Source organism: Lutra lutra, chromosome 13 (genome assembly GCF_902655055.1).
Source record: "Lutra lutra chromosome 13, mLutLut1.2, whole genome shotgun sequence".
Taxonomy (NCBI): domain Eukaryota; kingdom Metazoa; phylum Chordata; class Mammalia; order Carnivora; family Mustelidae; genus Lutra; species Lutra lutra.
The window spans coordinates 16,149,607-16,167,620 of NC_062290.1; the positions used below are offsets into that span (position 1 = coordinate 16,149,607).

At 39.4% G+C, this 18,014-nt stretch overlaps 1 protein-coding gene across 8 annotated transcripts in view; it reads right to left on the bottom strand.

The window, feature by feature from the left end:
- TRPM6 (transient receptor potential cation channel subfamily M member 6) overlaps window positions 1-18,014 on the bottom strand; it is a 169,778-nt gene that overhangs the window by 55,323 nt on the left and 96,441 nt on the right. For 7 of the 8 annotated variants that reach the window (XR_007122282.1, XM_047700123.1, XM_047700122.1 and 4 more), the window contains 8 exons: window positions 17,666-17,946; window positions 16,390-16,618; window positions 12,744-12,893; window positions 7,451-7,597; window positions 4,247-4,375; window positions 2,436-2,687; window positions 691-865; window positions 371-485 (listed from right to left, as the gene is read on the bottom strand). Coding sequence is in view for 7 of the 8 variants with exons in the window: in XM_047700123.1 (XP_047556079.1) it covers window positions 371-485; window positions 691-865; window positions 2,436-2,687; window positions 4,247-4,375; window positions 7,451-7,597; window positions 12,744-12,893; window positions 16,390-16,618; window positions 17,666-17,946 (1,478 nt within the window). In the remaining variant the exon portion in view is untranslated. The remainder of the gene's footprint in view (window positions 1-370; window positions 486-690; window positions 866-2,435; window positions 2,688-4,246; window positions 4,376-7,450; window positions 7,598-12,743; window positions 12,894-16,389; window positions 16,619-17,665; window positions 17,947-18,014) is intronic. The other variant, XM_047700125.1, reaches the window with a different exon arrangement.

Consider the following 18,014-nt stretch of genomic DNA (forward strand, 5'->3'; position numbering starts at 1 on the left):
CAAGTAAAGACAAGACCTCAAGAACCCCTCAGCCAGTTTTTAATCTTAGCAACTGTTCTTCCATGATTCCAACTTATTCCTTTACTACAATGCATGATCTCCTTTCATTCTGCTTTTATTTCTTTCTGTCCATTTATTGTGTTTTTCCTTTTTCCTCCTGCTCTGCTCTCTTCCTACCCATAGTTTCATGCCCACGTGTTAAAACTACAGTGAAAAAGGAAAAAAAAAAATGGAACACACAAAAACCAAAGGCTACATACTCAAAATATGAGCATCTACTCAAAATAGGTATTGATTTAAATGAAATAATCTTGATGTAATTTTGATTTTGATTTAAATAAAATAACCACATTTAATTAAAATAACCTACTTGAAAAAAGCAATCAGCAGGTTCACCATGATGATATATTGCACGAAGAGGTAGACAGCTTGGAGGAACGGAGTAAGAAAAGAACCAGGAGGGCAAGATGGTTGGCTTGCACAAACTACAAATAAAGAATTTAAAAGAACGAGAGATACGGTGAATCACAGTCCTATGGCTCCACAGAAATACTTAGCACATTAACTTAGCAGAATACCACCAATTTTTGACATCTGCACGATGCAGATGAACGTTTTCCAGGTTTTTTTGTTTTTGTAGTCTACCTACAAAGGTTTGATTTCGGCATGAGGGCAAAACCCCCTACCTACCATCTATATCTGAAGCATAGACTTCTCCGTAAATCATCCAGTATGGCTCAAACACAATGTCTCGAGCAAGGCTCCAAGACGGAAGCTGCTTTGGTGAAAGGATGGCCTTGCGTGCCACTCCGAAGCTCAGCAGGACGATGGCCATCAGGATCACAATGTAGAACATGTTTGCTGTCTGCAAAAGAGCAAGGCACAACCCGAATTTTACCGCAGACTTGAAATTTAAAACAAACACTAGCAGCATTCATAATTATACCTCCCCAATAAGAAGACTGTCTAGTCACTGAGCACAGTGCCCCAGGCCATGAAGAGCTGGGCTTCCCCTGGCTAAATCATCTCCTTCTCTCTGCGTGTATGTTGCATGTCCATGGGGTCTACAGGAAAACGTTAACTGTGCTGAGGGTAAAGAATCTGTGCTTAAACAAAAAATAGGGAATATTCAAATTAGTCAAATGAGTCCTGATCCTGAGGACTGTCTTCAGCAGTTGGTGAGAGTCTGAGAAATTGATCAGGTCGGGTTCATTCCACTTACAAATGTACATCAACTCAATCCATTTGTTCACTGTAGCAGAGACAATTATGCCATGGGGATTCCATGAACTCCTCCACAATTCTTAGCCTGCCTTCCACGAAGCTGGGACCACATGACTTACCTAGCTGATGGCCTGTGGAGTGACAGGAAGTTATTTTACTTCCTGTCCAGAACAGTTCAAAGCTGTTAGACTTTCTCCATCCCTCTCATTCCCCACCATAGGAAACCTTGGAAGCCACATACAGACGTGGCTCCATCCCAAGATGGAAGATTCTGGATCCCTGAGCTATAGGGTAGAGGTCAGCCCCCATGAACACTCATTAAACTTTGCATTAGGGAGAAATAAACTTGTGCTAAGTCACTAAGATGTATTAGTTAGCTCAGTATAGCCCATCTGATAAATACCAGGGTCACCAAAACCAGAGAAAACACTTCTGTGAAAGTGTTAAGAAAAAGTCTGTCTTTGGAGTCCTGGAGGCTCTCCCTTTTCTGTTCTCCTTTGTTTTCATACTACCCTTCTTTCTCCAGAACTTGCCCCTTCCCTGCCAGTGAGTATTCCAGGAAGAAGAGGCAAAGACGATCTGGAAGTACTGTGCTTCCCAGAGGGTGGGTCTCAGGCCCTGTACGGAGCCCGCTGGAGAAGGCTAACCCAGCCGCACAGAGCCGGGCAGTCCAGATTTGAATCCTGACTCCCCTACTAATGCCCTTGGGGGGATTTGTTTCCTCTCCATTTCCTTATATGCAAAATGTGGATAATAATGGATAATATCTCATAAAGTCATTTTGAAGATTAAATGAGTTAATAGGTACAAAGTACTTAGAACAGGGTGTGGCCCATAATATGGACTTTTTAAGAGTCGGCCAGAGGTGAGCAGATAAAGAGAAAAATTGATATTTTAGCAGAAAATATTACTGGTGATAGCCTCACACAAATCTCACCCTCGAGAATTACTATGCTTAGAGACAAATTTGATTCAATCATATTATCTGGCCCCTACCCTAAAAGCTAATAAGCAGAGTATCCAAATCAACCGACCAATATACTCTCCAAGGACATTTGTTAAATAGGAGTTTGTGGTTATAAAGAAAGCAGAGACGAAATGAGCTGGATGTCTGTTCTTCTATGAATAATTCTAAAAGTTAAACTGTTGGATGCAAACCATGAAAGAATCATTACAAAGGACTCCAGAATATACAAGCAGACCGTACTCACCATTTTTGCAATCATGGTCACATACGGACCTACATGTTGATTCACAGCAAAGAAGTCCAGGAGCCGTGAGAACCAGAATATGATGTCTATGCAGTAGATGAGTCTTCCAGCTGTGTGCAAAGGAGGGTCGCCCCACCGAAGGCCGAAACCAACTGAAAATAGGCCAATAGCCACAGTTTCTATTATGTTCCAGTACTCACCAATCCATACCTTCACCTTTTGAGTAAACTTCCCAGGTTCTGAAATACAGACCTAAAAGAAGATAGAAAGGGGGAAATTTAAAGAATGGGGCATAACCCAAGAGACTCACAATAATGTTCTTTGGTCCACTGACTGCTCCCTTAAAAAGTAATTTGAATCCCACCAAACCTTAGATCACTTAGATATTTTACACTTGATCTTAGCCAAAGGCCGAGACACGATCACTTAGATATTTTAAAGACTTCAGTGATCCTTGGGTAATGAATTATTAAAACAATTCTGTGTGTTTTAATGTCATTGCTAGTGTGAACCAGCTATTTGAGAAACAAACCAGAAGTCCAAAAAATAAATAAATAAATAAAGTTTTTCCTAGCTTTCATTAATCCTAAGCTAACACAGAGGACCAGAAAGACATTTTAAAACTCACTATTACAGCAGAGCTATATACCTACAATTCTATCACTGTGAGGGATAGCCAAGTGCAGAGGAACCTGGTCTGAAATGAAGAAATCTTGCAATCTGGTCCTGCTCCTGCTACTTAGTGAGTTGCTGAGAAATTGCTAAGAAGGTCATAGTAGAAGGTACTAAGGAATTACCCCTGCAACAGAGTATCAAATTCAAATGTAAAATAATTAACTTTCTTCCCCTGGAGCATAAAAAATCGATGGAATTCAGGTAATTGTTTTCTATTTCGGAATTGTTTTCTATAGACTCCACAATAGTAACTAGCCGGCGGTTTAGGTATAGTTACCAAGAATCCATTTACTTGGTGTATAATGTTGGTCATATCAGTGCCAGGACAAAATAAGTGTCTAAGTGCACAGACACAGATGCACACACACCGAGATACACAGACATCGATGCGGAAAACAAAGTCCTGCCTGTACTGTACGTAACTGATTGCAGGTACAATGACATGGATGGTAAGTTATTTTTTTTTTTTAAGTGACTCATTTGCAAAACTAAAAATGAACATTTTGTTTTGTTTTTTTGGACTCCTTGCCTCAGGGACTTGCAGCTTCAATTTTCAAAGGTGTTAGTAAAATAATTCTAAAGCTATAAATGAACTCTTTACCTATTGCACAGCCTGGCCATTTCCGTGCCTTGTGTGAAATGGAGCTGACAATGGGCAAGCGATGGTAGGCTACAAAAGTCAATCTCATTAAAAAAAAAATAAATAAGGGTGGGGGGTGGGAGGTTGGGAGCACCAGGTGGTGGGTATTGTAGAGGGCACGGATTGCACAGAGCACTGGGTATGGTGCAAAAATAATGAATATTGTTATGCTGAAAAAATAAAAATTAAAAAATAAATAAATAAATAAATAAATAAAGCTTCTGGGAAATCAACAATTAGCGTCACTCTGAGACTGATAAAAACATAAGGACATCTTTAAAGATAACTGCTTTCAAGGAACAGCAACCAGCCAAGTGTATGGCTAGGAGTAAGGGTTGAGCTCAGACATGTTCCCCTGCATACCCTTCCTGTAGCAAGCAAATTAGAATTAGCATTGCCTGTCTCACCCCTACTCTTGACCCATCTGCCCGTTTTCATTATGAGCCCCAAACACCTCTTTGCAGAGGTGAAGACAAAGGTAGAAGGCGTGACTCACCTCCCTGACTTTCTCAATGGCATTGCTGAAGATATAAATGATAACGAGCCACTCTTGCACGGTGGGCTGGGGCTGCATTTCCACCAACACAGTGTAAGTAAACAGCATGAGGAACGCCAAATATGCCATCTAGGAGAGGGACACACATTCCCTGGACGTAAGTGAGAGTCATAATGGAGAATGCCAAGCAGAGACAAAAACAGCCAGGCACAAACACACAGGAACATCAACATCATAACATGGCACTGTAACTGGGACTGCCCCCCAATGATCGATAAGCTGGTTTCAAGGAAGGCAGAACAATCTCTAGTTTCTGTCCCAGAATTCAAAGGAAGGAATGAAGGTCATTGTTCCCAAATGCATGGAAGGGGGCACTGTCTCTTCTTGTTGGCTCCTGACCGGAATTTCCAGAATCCTGCACATGCCAGCATGCCAACAAGTCAGGAGAGAACCACACACTTTTCCCTCCATCTAAGCATAGAAAACATGTATCCCAAGCACACCAATGAGCAGTATCCATAGGTGCCTATTTTCAAATGTCATAAATTGTGACATTTACTTTTTGTTGGGAGTTTTTTTTTTTTTAATTTTATTTTTTTCATTTATTTGAGAGAGAGAGAGAGCATGAGAGAGAGTACAAGAGGGAGGAGGAGCAGAGGGACAGACAGACACCCCACCAAGCAGGGAGCCCAACTCGGGGCTCGATCCCAGGACTCATGACCTGAGCTGAAGGCAGACAACGAGCCAACTGGGCCACCCAGAGGCCCCTTCTGGGAGCTTTATTTTATGTGATTAAAACATACTGGTCAGTGGGAAAGTACTGTCCAACTGTGAGTCCTTGTAATTAAAAGACTGTTGGCATTTGTATCTTCAGCACTCAGCACTTGGCCTAACACATGGTAGACATTCCAGAAATGCATGTTTAATTACTAACTGTTCATATTAAACCTAGATTTCCAAGATCTTCAAAGAATTAAGGCATGGTAAGCACACACATATATATATACATTGTGATGAATAGCTTTGCAATCTTATCTAAAATCTTATTTTCTTAAAATATATTCCCAGAAGTAGAATCGCTGGGCATACACACTTAAAACCACGAAACATATTACTCAACTGTCCACCAAAAAGGCTTTACCAATTTCCACAAAAACCAGCAATGCATGAGACAGGGCAGTTCTTTAAATAGCCTCAGATGAATCAAAGCGCCAGATTAATAGAGAGAATGTGTGTGTGTGTGTGTGTGTTCATTTGCAACAAGGTGAATCATTACTTTAAACGCAATTCCTATTTCTGAGATCTTTTTGAGCTCTCCCTAAGTTTGGTACATTATCCTCTCAGTACAGTTCTACGTAGAGAATGGCTAAAACCACTTGTTAACTACACAGCTGGGAAACCATATATCCAACAGGCAGTGCCTGGGGCAGGCATGAGGCATGATGGGTAACGCTGCCTCTGAGATAAAGAACCTGCTAGAAAAGCATAGAAGAAAGTTAAGGTAAATTCTATTAATTCTATATGTCTCTAGGCTTATGCCTCAAAGTCTAAGCATGTTTGATGACTGCTTCGACACATAATTAAATAAATTTGTTCTGTCAAGCAGTTTCTTTTCTTTTTCTTTTTTTTTTTTTTCATTTTTCTCTTTGGCTTTACAGTGGCCAGATACTAAACCACCACAAATATTGGTAATACTGTTCCCGAGACTTGATTTCTTTCCATCTTAAGATCCAAACATGTTTACATTTTTTGCTTCCTCACCATCACATATAAAACAAGACACTGCTTCAGTAAAGCACACACATAACACAGCAACATGATAGCCAAGACGAAAACGCCCGTACTCCCTGCCATTATGGTGGGCAGACCTGGCTGGCTAATTGGTTCCCTTTGTTAACTCTTTGTTGTTGTTATTCTATTTTCTGAGCTTTACTCCTGTCTCTAAGAGTTCATCAGCTGGGGGTGCCTCAGTGGCTCAGTCAGTTAAGCATCTGGCTCTTGGATCCGGCACAGGTCCTGTGCAGGTCCTAATCTCAGGGTCGTGAGATCAAACTCTGTGTCAGGTTCCCCACTCAGGAGTCTCTTTGGACATTCTCTGCCTCTGCCCTTTCCCTGGCTTGTGTATTCTTCTTTTTTCTCTGTCAAATAAATAAATAGTTCTTTAAAAAAAAAAACAAACACTTTTTTTTTTTAAATAAGAGTTCATCAGCTGTAAATTTCTATGGACATAAATACTTGAATACTCTTTTCCCAATGATGTGACTACAGTTAAAAACCTCTTGAAGCTACTATCAGAGCCTTTGGAATATTTTGTTGCATATTCACAAAAATGGTGAAACTTCATCGTTTGAAGGAATATTTGATTTTTGAAAACAGAGCTATGTATGTATTTAGTAAGTATATGCAACAAATGTTTGGATGGGCGAGTAAATATTTTGAAATACAACACATTTAGAGAAATGTCCTTTTATAATCACACTTCAAATGTTTTAGAAATACAATCTTGGCCATGAGAAATTTAAAGTATATATAAGCATTAGAAAAATGCTCTTAAATAAATGTGAAAAGCACTTACCACATTTAAAGTGCTGTTAATGATTTCTCTGTATCACTATAATCAATATTAGATATAGTATTTGTTCATAAATTTAACTTCTACAATTTTATTGTCCTCCAAAAGGTGGGAGGATAGTGTCAGAGGATAAAATAAAATAAAATTTCATTGTCCTCTGTATATTTATAGTCCTATGTTATTGAAGACAAAAAGCAAACACTTTGCATTTTTCCTGTCTATATTTCACATTGTTTCTAAAAAAGAGAAAAATCAATTCAACTGCTGATTTCTTTGCCCAAGATGAGAAAAGAATCCACCCCACCATTTAATTCTATGACCACTTTCATTAACTGGTTGTTCCACAAAGTTTTGAGCACTCAGTCCCAGCAGAGCTAACGGGAAGCACTCAGGAAAGAAGAAAACTCTTGTTCTTTCATTCCCATAGTGGGAGAGATCGGCTCTAACCTATCCTCACCTCCCTCCAATCTTCTTTGCTAACCCCTTTTTCATTTTCGGGTTTTTTTTTTTTTTTAATCACTGAATTTCTACATTTTCTCACAAGTTGACAAAACCAGGCATATTATTGCCAAAATCATCATTGACTACTGGCCAGCATGAAGTCTATATTTAATTGCTGCACTGAGACCAACCGTATAAAACCAGAACTTGACAATTGGAGCACTGTAGAACTCATAGATTTTCCTGGTCCATGGAAGGCTTTGGGGATCACTCTTTAAATCAAAGTGCTGATTTTCATCTGGTTTCTCATCGGGGCCTCTTTCCAAATCATAGTCTTTCTGCAAAATAAATAAATATTTATTGTTAGAGCCTTAAGTAAAATACTAACATTTGCAAATATCCAAAATATATAATCTATATGAAGATAATAAATATATTAGGAATTAACTGGGCACCCACCTGCCAAATTAGAATCTTAGTCTTGGAAGAAAGAAAACTGTGTATTGTATAAACCTTTGACTTTGGGGGTAAGGAGCACAGGCTTCTCTGAAATGCGAGCTAAGTCTCCAATTACAAAACCTAGTCAAACTAAGGATAGTTCCAAGGATTTAAAAATGGTCCCCATTCTTGTTCTGCTTAGTCTCCTTTATTGGTATTTTAGAACCTAAAAATATCATAAAACCCCCATGAAATCATTAACAGATAATACAATTATTTCCATAATAGAGGAGGACAAAATGGACATCCGTCAATGATACAGTTTCCAATTCCCAGGAAAGTTGGGCACAGCATTACTTTCAGAATTCTAGCTTTGATAGCAGAGGTGCTTTGCCTGAAGTTATGGACTCTTGGAGCTTCCAGAGTTCCTTGAACCTCCTGAGACTATATACAAGTATTTGTATTGTACACACATTCTGCTAGGGGTGTGTGTGTCAGTCCAAAGAGGTTAACCCTTGTCTGTGATGAGCAGTAAGCATCTCTGTGGCAGACAAGTGGCTGGGTAAGGCCCTATGGGTGTGCACAGAGAAGAGCCTTTTATAAAGCCAGGGTGGGGCGGTAGAGAACTGAAAAAAAATCACCTGTAGCCCGGTTGCTTTTGGGAAAAGGGAATTTAGGGACGGTAAAAGAGAAGCAAAAGAGATGTCACCCTACTTTATGGAGCTCTGTGTGGTTCTAATTTTTAAACAGGAAATGCACTACTTGTGTGATTTGAAAAAATACTAAATGAAAACACAGCAACGTTTTCTGATGCTTCTTAGAGGAGTCCATTTCTTCGACCTGTCCACAAAAGATGTCCGTCTAGTGTCACACCTGCAAGACTGGTATGATTTTACATGCCAAGAAATCAATCAATGTTGCTTGAATTGTCCATAACGCTGATCAAATGGAATTTGGGGGGTCTCAGGCATCGGGATGGCCTGACTGCTGTCATTCACTTCATTTTGGGCAGTGAAATTGGCACTGTGACCTCCAAATGTAGGAACTGACCTGGTTCTTAACAGGTCTGAACCTGTCTAGACTTAAAATAGCTTACAGCCAGTAAGAAAAATCATCATTTACTGTGATTTTAATGACAGCAGTACCACTTCAAAAAGCAATTTCAGTAATGACTATGTAATTAAATAACTCTCTTTTTTTTTCTAGGAGTTTCTCATTAGGTATTATTTACCCTTGACAGTTTGGTATGGATTATAAAGTCCTAATTGAGCTTCTCTCACAGCTGAACTCCAAGACACCAACTACCATGATGAAGACAATGTAAGAATATAAATTCAGATTCAGAACGTCCTCCTCCTCGCCCTACCTTAGAAGAAGGTAAACAAAAATATTTCACTTAACTAGCTTTTATTCTACTCAAATCTCAATATAATCAATCAAACTCTCTTTCTTTCTCTCTTCCTTCCCTCCTCTCTGCCTTCCTCTCCCCTACCCTTCTCCCCTCTCCCCATCCTCTCCCTCTCCTCTTTCTCTAACAGGAATCTGATCAGCAGGCACACAGAATAAAATTACAACTACAACAATCAACTCTACTGCAATTCATACCTATTTTCCATTGTTAACACTATCGTCATTTCCACTTGATGACGTTCTGATAAAATAGCTTATTGTTCAACTTCAGAAAATATTTTTTGCACTGTGGTTTATCAACATGTCTAAGACTAAACTTGTCTTTCTCGTTCGAAAGCTGCTCCTTTTCCAATCACCCCCATATCCCTTCAAGATGGCCTTGTTTTAACCATCAGCCTCTCAGTCATATTTGCTATCTCCATTTTACCCATGCCCCGTGTTCAAACGTTACCTGATTCTTCACTAAGAGCTCCCTTTTCCTCTCTATGCCCATTGCTACTAACTCTGGCCAAAGCCCTTAATCCTTCTCATTTGGACCGTTTTGTCAGCTGATGCTCTCCCTGCTTTCAGCCTATCTTCCTGCTACGTCATCCTATTCACTGGAGACAGAATAATTCTCCTAATGGTCAGATCATCCCGTTACTCTTGTCATGTGCATCTCTGGATCTCCAATTCCTACGGAAAAAACACCACATTCCTTCATAGCATATACAGGAGTCTCCATAATCTAGCCTCAATCTACCTTCCCAGCCATACCTGCAAATATTCCCTCCTTGTCCCATATCCACTACAACCCAGACTCCAATCAAACCATAGAACTTACAGTGCTTGATACATGCCTTGCATTTCCTACTTGTACCCCTACTTACTGTCTGTCTCCCCAAGGAAATGCTATTTCCACACATTGTCAAGCCCCAGCTTATCCCCACCTCGTGCATGAAGCTGCCACCAGTCTGTAATCCTCACTGACCCCAACTGAGAAGAATCTTCTTCTTCTTCCCCTAGTTAAGCCATTCTGCCATCTTGCTATAAGAAAGCTCAAGTCATCAAAAGTCACGTTTTCAAAGGGCTAGCAGCTAGAGAGAGTGAAAGTTCACACAGCAAAGTTCTTTTGCCTGTAGAGGCTTCGGCAAGGACTTTCATAAAACTTCATGAGGCAGATGCAGTTGACTCTATCCAGCTTCAGGACAATGGCCTTCCTTCTCCATTACCACCCACAATGACCACAGGGCCAAAGCACCAAGACCCACTCAAAGAACATCTCCATTTCCCATGTCTTCATTTTGCTTCCAAAATATGTAACACAAATTGTGTTCCTCAACTAACCACACGTATCATCTTTAACCAGGAATGTGAAATCTTCCACGTCCCATCTAATGTTGATGCCACCCACACTCTCTGCTTAGCAATGTTCCAAACAGAGCAGGTAATCAAAAACTACTGCTCTGATTAAATTCAAAGGCAAAAGAACATTGTTGTTGTGATTATAATTCATAACAGAGCAGGTTTGGGGCACTTTTTAATAAAAGTTTTAAACTGAATAATGCTGAGGTATCAAGGATATCCTCTCTGGTTATAAGCTCTGTTGTGGTAAGGGTCACGTCTGCCTTAGTTACTGCAGTGTTCCAGAACACTGAATCTTGTCTGGCACATGAGCAGTGGCCATTAAATAGTCAATGAATTAATAAATCAATATGGCCATGTCCCAGCCATCCAGATGGGCAACGTCATAAAAAGGACCACTACACTACAGCCAAAGTTTAATTTTTCAGGAACCTGTGAGAACTTACATTTTTTAATGTTAAAAGCATGTTAATTGCCATTTAAGGAAGGACTTTCTTCTCTACAAGTTTCCCTTTAAGAACAACTACTTAGGGGAATGTTCCAGCCATTTACAAGGACTTAAGTGTTCATGAGAGCTTATCTTTCCGTGAACCTTATAGGTGCCAAAAGTGAAGTAACATCCACTTGCAAACCACTATTTGCTACCAACTGCCAACATATTTACGTATTTGTTTATAGATAGATAGGTAGGCATATAAGCAACTCTCTCCATTTTTCATTTCAACAAACTAACTAAATGTGAACACATAAATAAGCAAAATCAAACAAAATATCCCACATATAAAGATTTCATTTTATTTCTAAAGATGTTAAGTCAACACTACATTTCTTATCCTTCCTTAAAGAAATTTTGAAGTGGTCTAAGCTTATTAACCAGATCATTAACCCAGAACAATCACAATTGTAACAACTTGATTGCCCAGCTTTGTAAGATAATTGCTCACACATTCCAAAGAGGTTAAAATGTACCGGTCATCTCTTGTATTCTGAGAACCCCAGATAGAACCATCGGGCTTAGTAAAGTGAGGATGGAAGGAAGCAGGGGAGGGTAAAGGAGAGGAATCCCCAGGCAGGCACAATGGTCAAAATATTTAACAACTGATCTGGTAGAGGCATTAACCAATCAGAATGGATCCTCACCCCATCACAACAGATGTCAGCCAGACAAACTAATGATTACCTATAATTACTTATTTTTCATTAAATACCTATTGAGTGCATTTTTAAAAGCTTTTGTTTACTTGACAAAGAGAGAGAGAGATCACAAGTAGGCAGAACAGCAGGCAGAGAGAGAGAGTGGGGGAAGCAGGTTCCCTGCTGAGCAGAGAGCCTGATGCAGGGCTCAGTCCCAGCACCCTGAGATCACGACCTGAGCCGAAGGTAGAGGTTTAACCCACTGAGCCATCCAGGTGCCCCAATACTTACTGAGTGCGTTTATAAATATTGTAACAAATACTTCACAAGTGCAAAATCATATCCAACAATATGCTAGAGAAAGATACCTCATTCAAGCATTGAATGCTAAGGAAGACAGTCACTGTACCTACACTACTAAGTTTGTAAGTAATGATCTAAGCTGAGAAATAAAATGCAAAAAATACATGCACAGACAGCATCCTGGAGACTCTCAGTGAAGAAAGGTTGCAAGAGAAGTAGCTCAAATTACTCAGGAAAACATATACATCTAAGAACTCAAGTAAAATTATTTGGTCACTGGATATAACAAATGAAAAAAAAAATCATGGAGTGGGACAGCGAAGGTAATGCAAAACCTAAACCTGAAGGATATGAGGCATTCTTCATTATAACTTTCTTTTTTTTTCTTTTTTTTTTTTTTTTTTTAAAGAAAGGGAGAGAAGTGGGGGAGGGGCTGAGGGACAGAGAATCTCTTAGACCATGCCCAGTGTGGAGCCAGATGCAGGGCGGACCTCACAGGCTGAGGTCATGACCTGAATCGAAATCAAGAGTCTGACACTTAACCAAGTGAGCCAGTGAGGCGCTCCTCTTCATTGTCCCGTTAGAGAAATAGTGACTCTATTTATTCTACTAGTTACAAAGGAAAATAAAAAGTTAAGCGCCTGCCAAGATATAATAAAGATATTCTTTCCCAAAGAACAGGATATTTTGCTTAATCATATATGGGGGTAAATTAGATGTATCATACATGCTATACCCAATCATAGATAATATGATTAAGACCACTAAATACATTAATAAACGAGCTTTGTGCATGTGTGTGTTTGGGTGCAGTCAACACCATGAAAACCACATTCATTAGGATACTGTACTAACCATAGAAGCACTTTCTTTCACGCCGGGGTTCTGGTCGCCATAATACCACGCAAACTGGAAGTCCTGCGACTGGGGAACATGCGACATCTCTGCTCTGCTTTTAAATTCCAACGACAAAATGGTGGGTGGAAAAAGAAGACTTATGATGATCTTTAAAAGAAAAAGCAAGATAAGTAGGAGGGATTATAAAACAAGGCACAAGTAGTAGTCAAATCACCAAATGAAGATTTTGATGTACATAAAGCCCCAGACCTATCCCTACATCAGTTGATACCCTGATTCTGTAGATATTTTTTGACTCAATTCCAAATCTAGCAGTGTCTCCCCCAGAAAGTCATAAATGCAAGTGTATGTGTATAGGGAAGTCCACTACAGGGTTATGTGTAATAGCAAAAACATCTATCAACCTACATATCTATCTATATAGAGGGCTAGCTGGCGGGGGACAACCTAACGGTGGAATATTATGCAATCATTAAAAAGATAAAAATCACTTCTCAGTGTAATGAAGATATCCAAGTTATATTGTTAAATGAATAAAAGCAAGTTATATAATAATATATATAGTGCGATTCCCATTATTGTACAAAAAGAAAATTAAAAATTAGAAAAGATATGTTCATAAATATATATACATTTAAAGGTTTAAAAATATGTATACCACACTGTTATTATTTATTCCCAGGGCGGTACAGTGAGAAGTATTATTTTTCAAAGAACATAAGCAGATTGCTTTCATAATTCTTTAAAGCAATTAAGTAATTATTATCCCATAAAATACATTAAAGCTTATTCATATTATAAAATCAAGAATATAAAAACATATTGTTACTTTGTTAAATTTATCTCACAGCCTACACAAATACTTATTTTTTTTTTAAGATTTTATTTATTTATTTCTGTGAGAGAGAGAAAGAGTGTGTGTGTGTGTGTGTGTCTACAAGCAGTGAAGGGGGGTGCACAGAGGGAGACGCAGATTCCCTGCTAAACAGGAAGCTGGACGCAGGTCTCCATCCCAGGACACTGGGATCATGACCTGAGCCAAAGGCAGATGTTTAACTAATGCAACTTAAATAAAAATATTTATTTTCTTTGCCAGTAAAACCCAAGGAAGGTATAGATCTGTAATTTTTCATTCTATTACTATCATTCATGAATTTATTTATAGGCTATTCAAAGGAATATTTATGTTCAACCCGTGTGGCCTTTCAGAGTAAACATTTCAGGAGATTGACTAAATGTTATAAAAATCAACTTGTTGCATACTACCTCTTTCAAGCTAAATTAGGCCTTGGTAATCTGGGATTCTGAACAAAAACAAGATTCACCCTAACTGTCTACCATACATGAGGAAATAAACTGAAGTCTTATCTTTGTCAACTTCCATTGCTGAAATGATCTTTTGTTTTGTTTTAAAGCCTGATCTCCTGCGAAGTTTTTCGGGACATCCCAGTTCTGACAAGGTTTTTTGTTTATGTGCAAGTATAAGCTTTCTCTTCAGATGCAGAACCCAAGATACCTGCAGGCTTCTAGGTCTGGAAACACCACAGTTACCAGGCACACTGATAATGTCACATTACTTCCTAACCCTCTCCCTGAAAAGGCTCCACAATCTGTTGCCTTAGTCCATCTCAGAACAACGGGCTCACGAAACAGTGTTCGCTGACATCATTATCCCCTTCCCAAGGGATCTGTTGGAGCCTATCCCACTAAACGTACTTAAGTGAGTTTTCTCTTCCAAGACCCAATAAGGTCTTCCTCTAGTCTTTATCCTTGGAATTAATCAAACCGGGGTATCCTAACACTTATTGGCAAATGTGTTCCTAAAAACCCCTCTAAGTCCAGCACTAATGAATTACAATCTAGGCATAGAGAGCAATGTCCGGCAGCTCAGAGATTTTAAGTAGCTAATTCAGCCTTCTTTGCCCACTCACTGTTTTTTGGGGCAAAACATTCAGTCTTGCTTCATTTAGGTCTCTTTATTGACATAAGGTATATGAGGAGCAAAATGGTATAATTTTCCCCACGGCTGTACAGAAAATAGTTGTGGGGAAAATTACTGCTCACACTTGCAGCCATCTATACCCCATCTTGTTCTCTACACATTTAAGAAGAGTTATTGTCAGGGATTCTGGAGCTTGAGGTGGACCCATTCACTTCTCTGTTTCATCACTTCCAAGGCTGAAATCAAAATACATCAAAGAACTTTTTCTGGAAATAACTGTTATTTCTTCCATTGTTTTTTTTTTCCCCCCTAAGATTTTATTTATTTATTTGACAGAGAGAGACACAGTGAGAGAGCGAGCACAAGCAGGGGGAGTGAGGGAGGGAGAAGCAGGCTTCCTGCTGAGCAAGGAGCCTGATGCGGACTCGATCCCAAGACTCTGCGATCATGATCTGAGCTGAAGGCAGATGCTTAACAAATGAGCTACCTAGGCTTCCCTCTTCAGTATTTTTTAAAGAGGAATTTATGTGAAATAATTTTTGATTCACATTTCTCTTATTTTTGTAATTTCATAAGTGGATTTCTAATGTGCAAGTTCTTCTATATATTTTGTATAGTATGTCTTATTCCTTTGTGTTTTCTATAGTGTGTCCAAGAAAAAAAAAAATTAAGTCATTCTATTTTTAAGAATTGTAGGAAGACTACAATTAAAATATATAGTCTTACAATGCTTTTAATGCTCATGCTTTCTCCCTTTTCCTTCAGTTTCATAAGCTTACGTACTTCAGAAGCTTGACCACAACCTAAAGCTTTAGGCTTAGGTGTGATGTTAAAAGTTAAATGTCTTTAGTAGTTAACTAAATTACTCTTGATAATTCAAGATGAGAGATGAGGCCAAACTGTAATGGATAGAAGAATTTGGAAATAGGTGTTTCAGGGCAGCTTTAACAAAAGGAGCATCTATTCCCTCAAACATCACACTGGATGAACAGACCAGAAATTGCCAATTTTATTTAGTATATTACTGATTAATGCTCTTAAGCTGAAACATTTTTCACTAAAATGGCTCATTTACTTCTGTTATAATTATCAGAGGTCATAGAGTGTAGTAAGAATGAAATCTTGTAGATGCTTTTATCTGCTTTTAACTTCTAACCACCTGCACAAGAGAATGCCTTTTGATGGACAGAGCTGGTGTAATCAGCCCTATTTCTTAAAAAGAAATTGTGGCGGTGGGAGATGACGTCATTGTCAGGATTCCACTGGGAAGAACACAGCTCATCTGTGAGAACCAAAGATACTAACTGGTTTTCCTGAATGGAGTCTTGTAGAACAAGGGAAAAATGAACTCAAGAGTACAGACCTTCAGAATAAATAACTGTTAAACTCTAGAAAGCAAGCAAATATACCCTTTTGTAAAAAAAAATTCAAGTACAATTGACACACAAGGGCCTACAGAACAGTGATTTGATACATCTATAGGTTACGCTGTGCTCACCATCACTGTAGCTACCATTGGTCTCCACACAACACTATCCCGGTACCACTGACTGACTATTCCCTACGCTCTACCTTTCATCCCTGTGACGTATGTGTCCATCACTGGAAGCATGTGTCTCCCACTCCCTTCAGCCATTTTGTCCAACCCCCAACCTCCTCTCCTCTGGCAACCACCAGTGTGTTCTCTGTAAGTCGGTGTACCTTTAACCAAGAGTTCTTCCTCATTTTCAGGCGCCCGGTCCACATGTCTGTCAGCAGCATTTGGGTGCAAGTATGCGAAACGAAGGGCCGCAATCTTCCAGACGCAGCCAGCTTCAGACAGGTAGAGTTGCTCCAGTTCTTGAGTTCATAGGTCAACAGTTTCATGGCCATTCTTTCATTCTGCTTGAAGGCCTTCTCCAGCACATCCAGGGCAAGCTGGCCGAACTGTCTGTGATGACACAGCGGTGAGCGGCAAAAAAAAAAAAAAAAAAAAAAAATGCAGGTCAGAGTCCCAGAAACACTTAAAAAGATTAGCTATAGCCTCAGCAAAGAGCAATACAAAAGAATGAACAACAACATACACCTCAGACTACAGAAGCCATTTCAAAGTGGTTGCTGTTCAGGAAATGAACGTTCTCCCTTTGCAGGAGGGTTTACACTGCAGCATACGGAATTTGATTAATACCAGCAGTGGCTGAGCTATCTACCCATGGGGAGAAGCCTCTCCACACCACAAAACAGGCTACATATAGCTTGGTTTGGGGCTCCCTGACAAGACCAAGTAGAGAATTTTTTGACAGAACAGACTGTTCAATACTGAACAAGGAATTAAGGGCAATCGTGGGGCCAACTTTTTTTTTTTTTAATTTTCTAGAAAATACATAGATGACTTAAGTAACAAGCTAGACATGGAGATATTTCCTGGGAGGTTTTTTTCTCTAAAAAGTAGATAGACCCTTACTCTAGGACTTTTAAATTCACAATTATACATGAGCTTCTATGAACTCTAGCTCCCCTTCTCTATTACAATACTTGAGTTTTCAAAGTTTTCCAATTTTTCTGTCTTTTGACATCAAGCTCCAGTTCTTTGGTACATAACATATTTATTTATTTTTCTGCCTGAGAGGTACTAAAAGTAAATAAGTTTCATATAGCATAGCATCAAAGCGTTTGAGAGTTGGAAGAACTTTCAAAATTATTAAGTGAACCTTCTGTGTGAGGAAACTAGAGTCCCAAAATCTGGCCAGCTGAGTTGCCCAATTAGTAAACAGCTGTACGAGGACGGAAGCCAGGTCTCCTGACTGGAGGGCTACCTCTCTTCCCTTTACTCCACAAAGCTCCTTGAAATACCTAAAGACCACTATTTGTAGGAGGGCCTAGGAAATGCTGTCATCAAGTCCAGGCATCTTACAAGTTCTAAGGCAAGGGAGATAAAAGTGTCTAACCATTCTAAGAACTGTCGATGTTTAGTATGAAGTGAAGAGAGAACTCCTACTTTGAGTAATTTTTCAGCTCTTCTGAGGCATCATCCATCATGTTGCTCTCCTTAGCTTCGTGGGCCATGGCTCGGTAGAGTTTATAGGCAATCACTGCCTTGACCGTGGCCTCCTCTCCATGCTGCCAGAAGAACATGGCCATCTTCTGTCTTTTCATTAGCACAGCCCAAACCAGCAGGTCATTGTAAGGGTAAATAAAGCCAGTAGACTCAGGGTCATCTGATACATTTTGTTCTTCTTTTGACTTCCTCCTTGATTTATGAAGGACTACAGACTTTTCCTGTTGGAAAATAAAATAGGAACAGGTTCTTAAGGAGTCAGATGCATGGTATTTGACCTAATGAAACA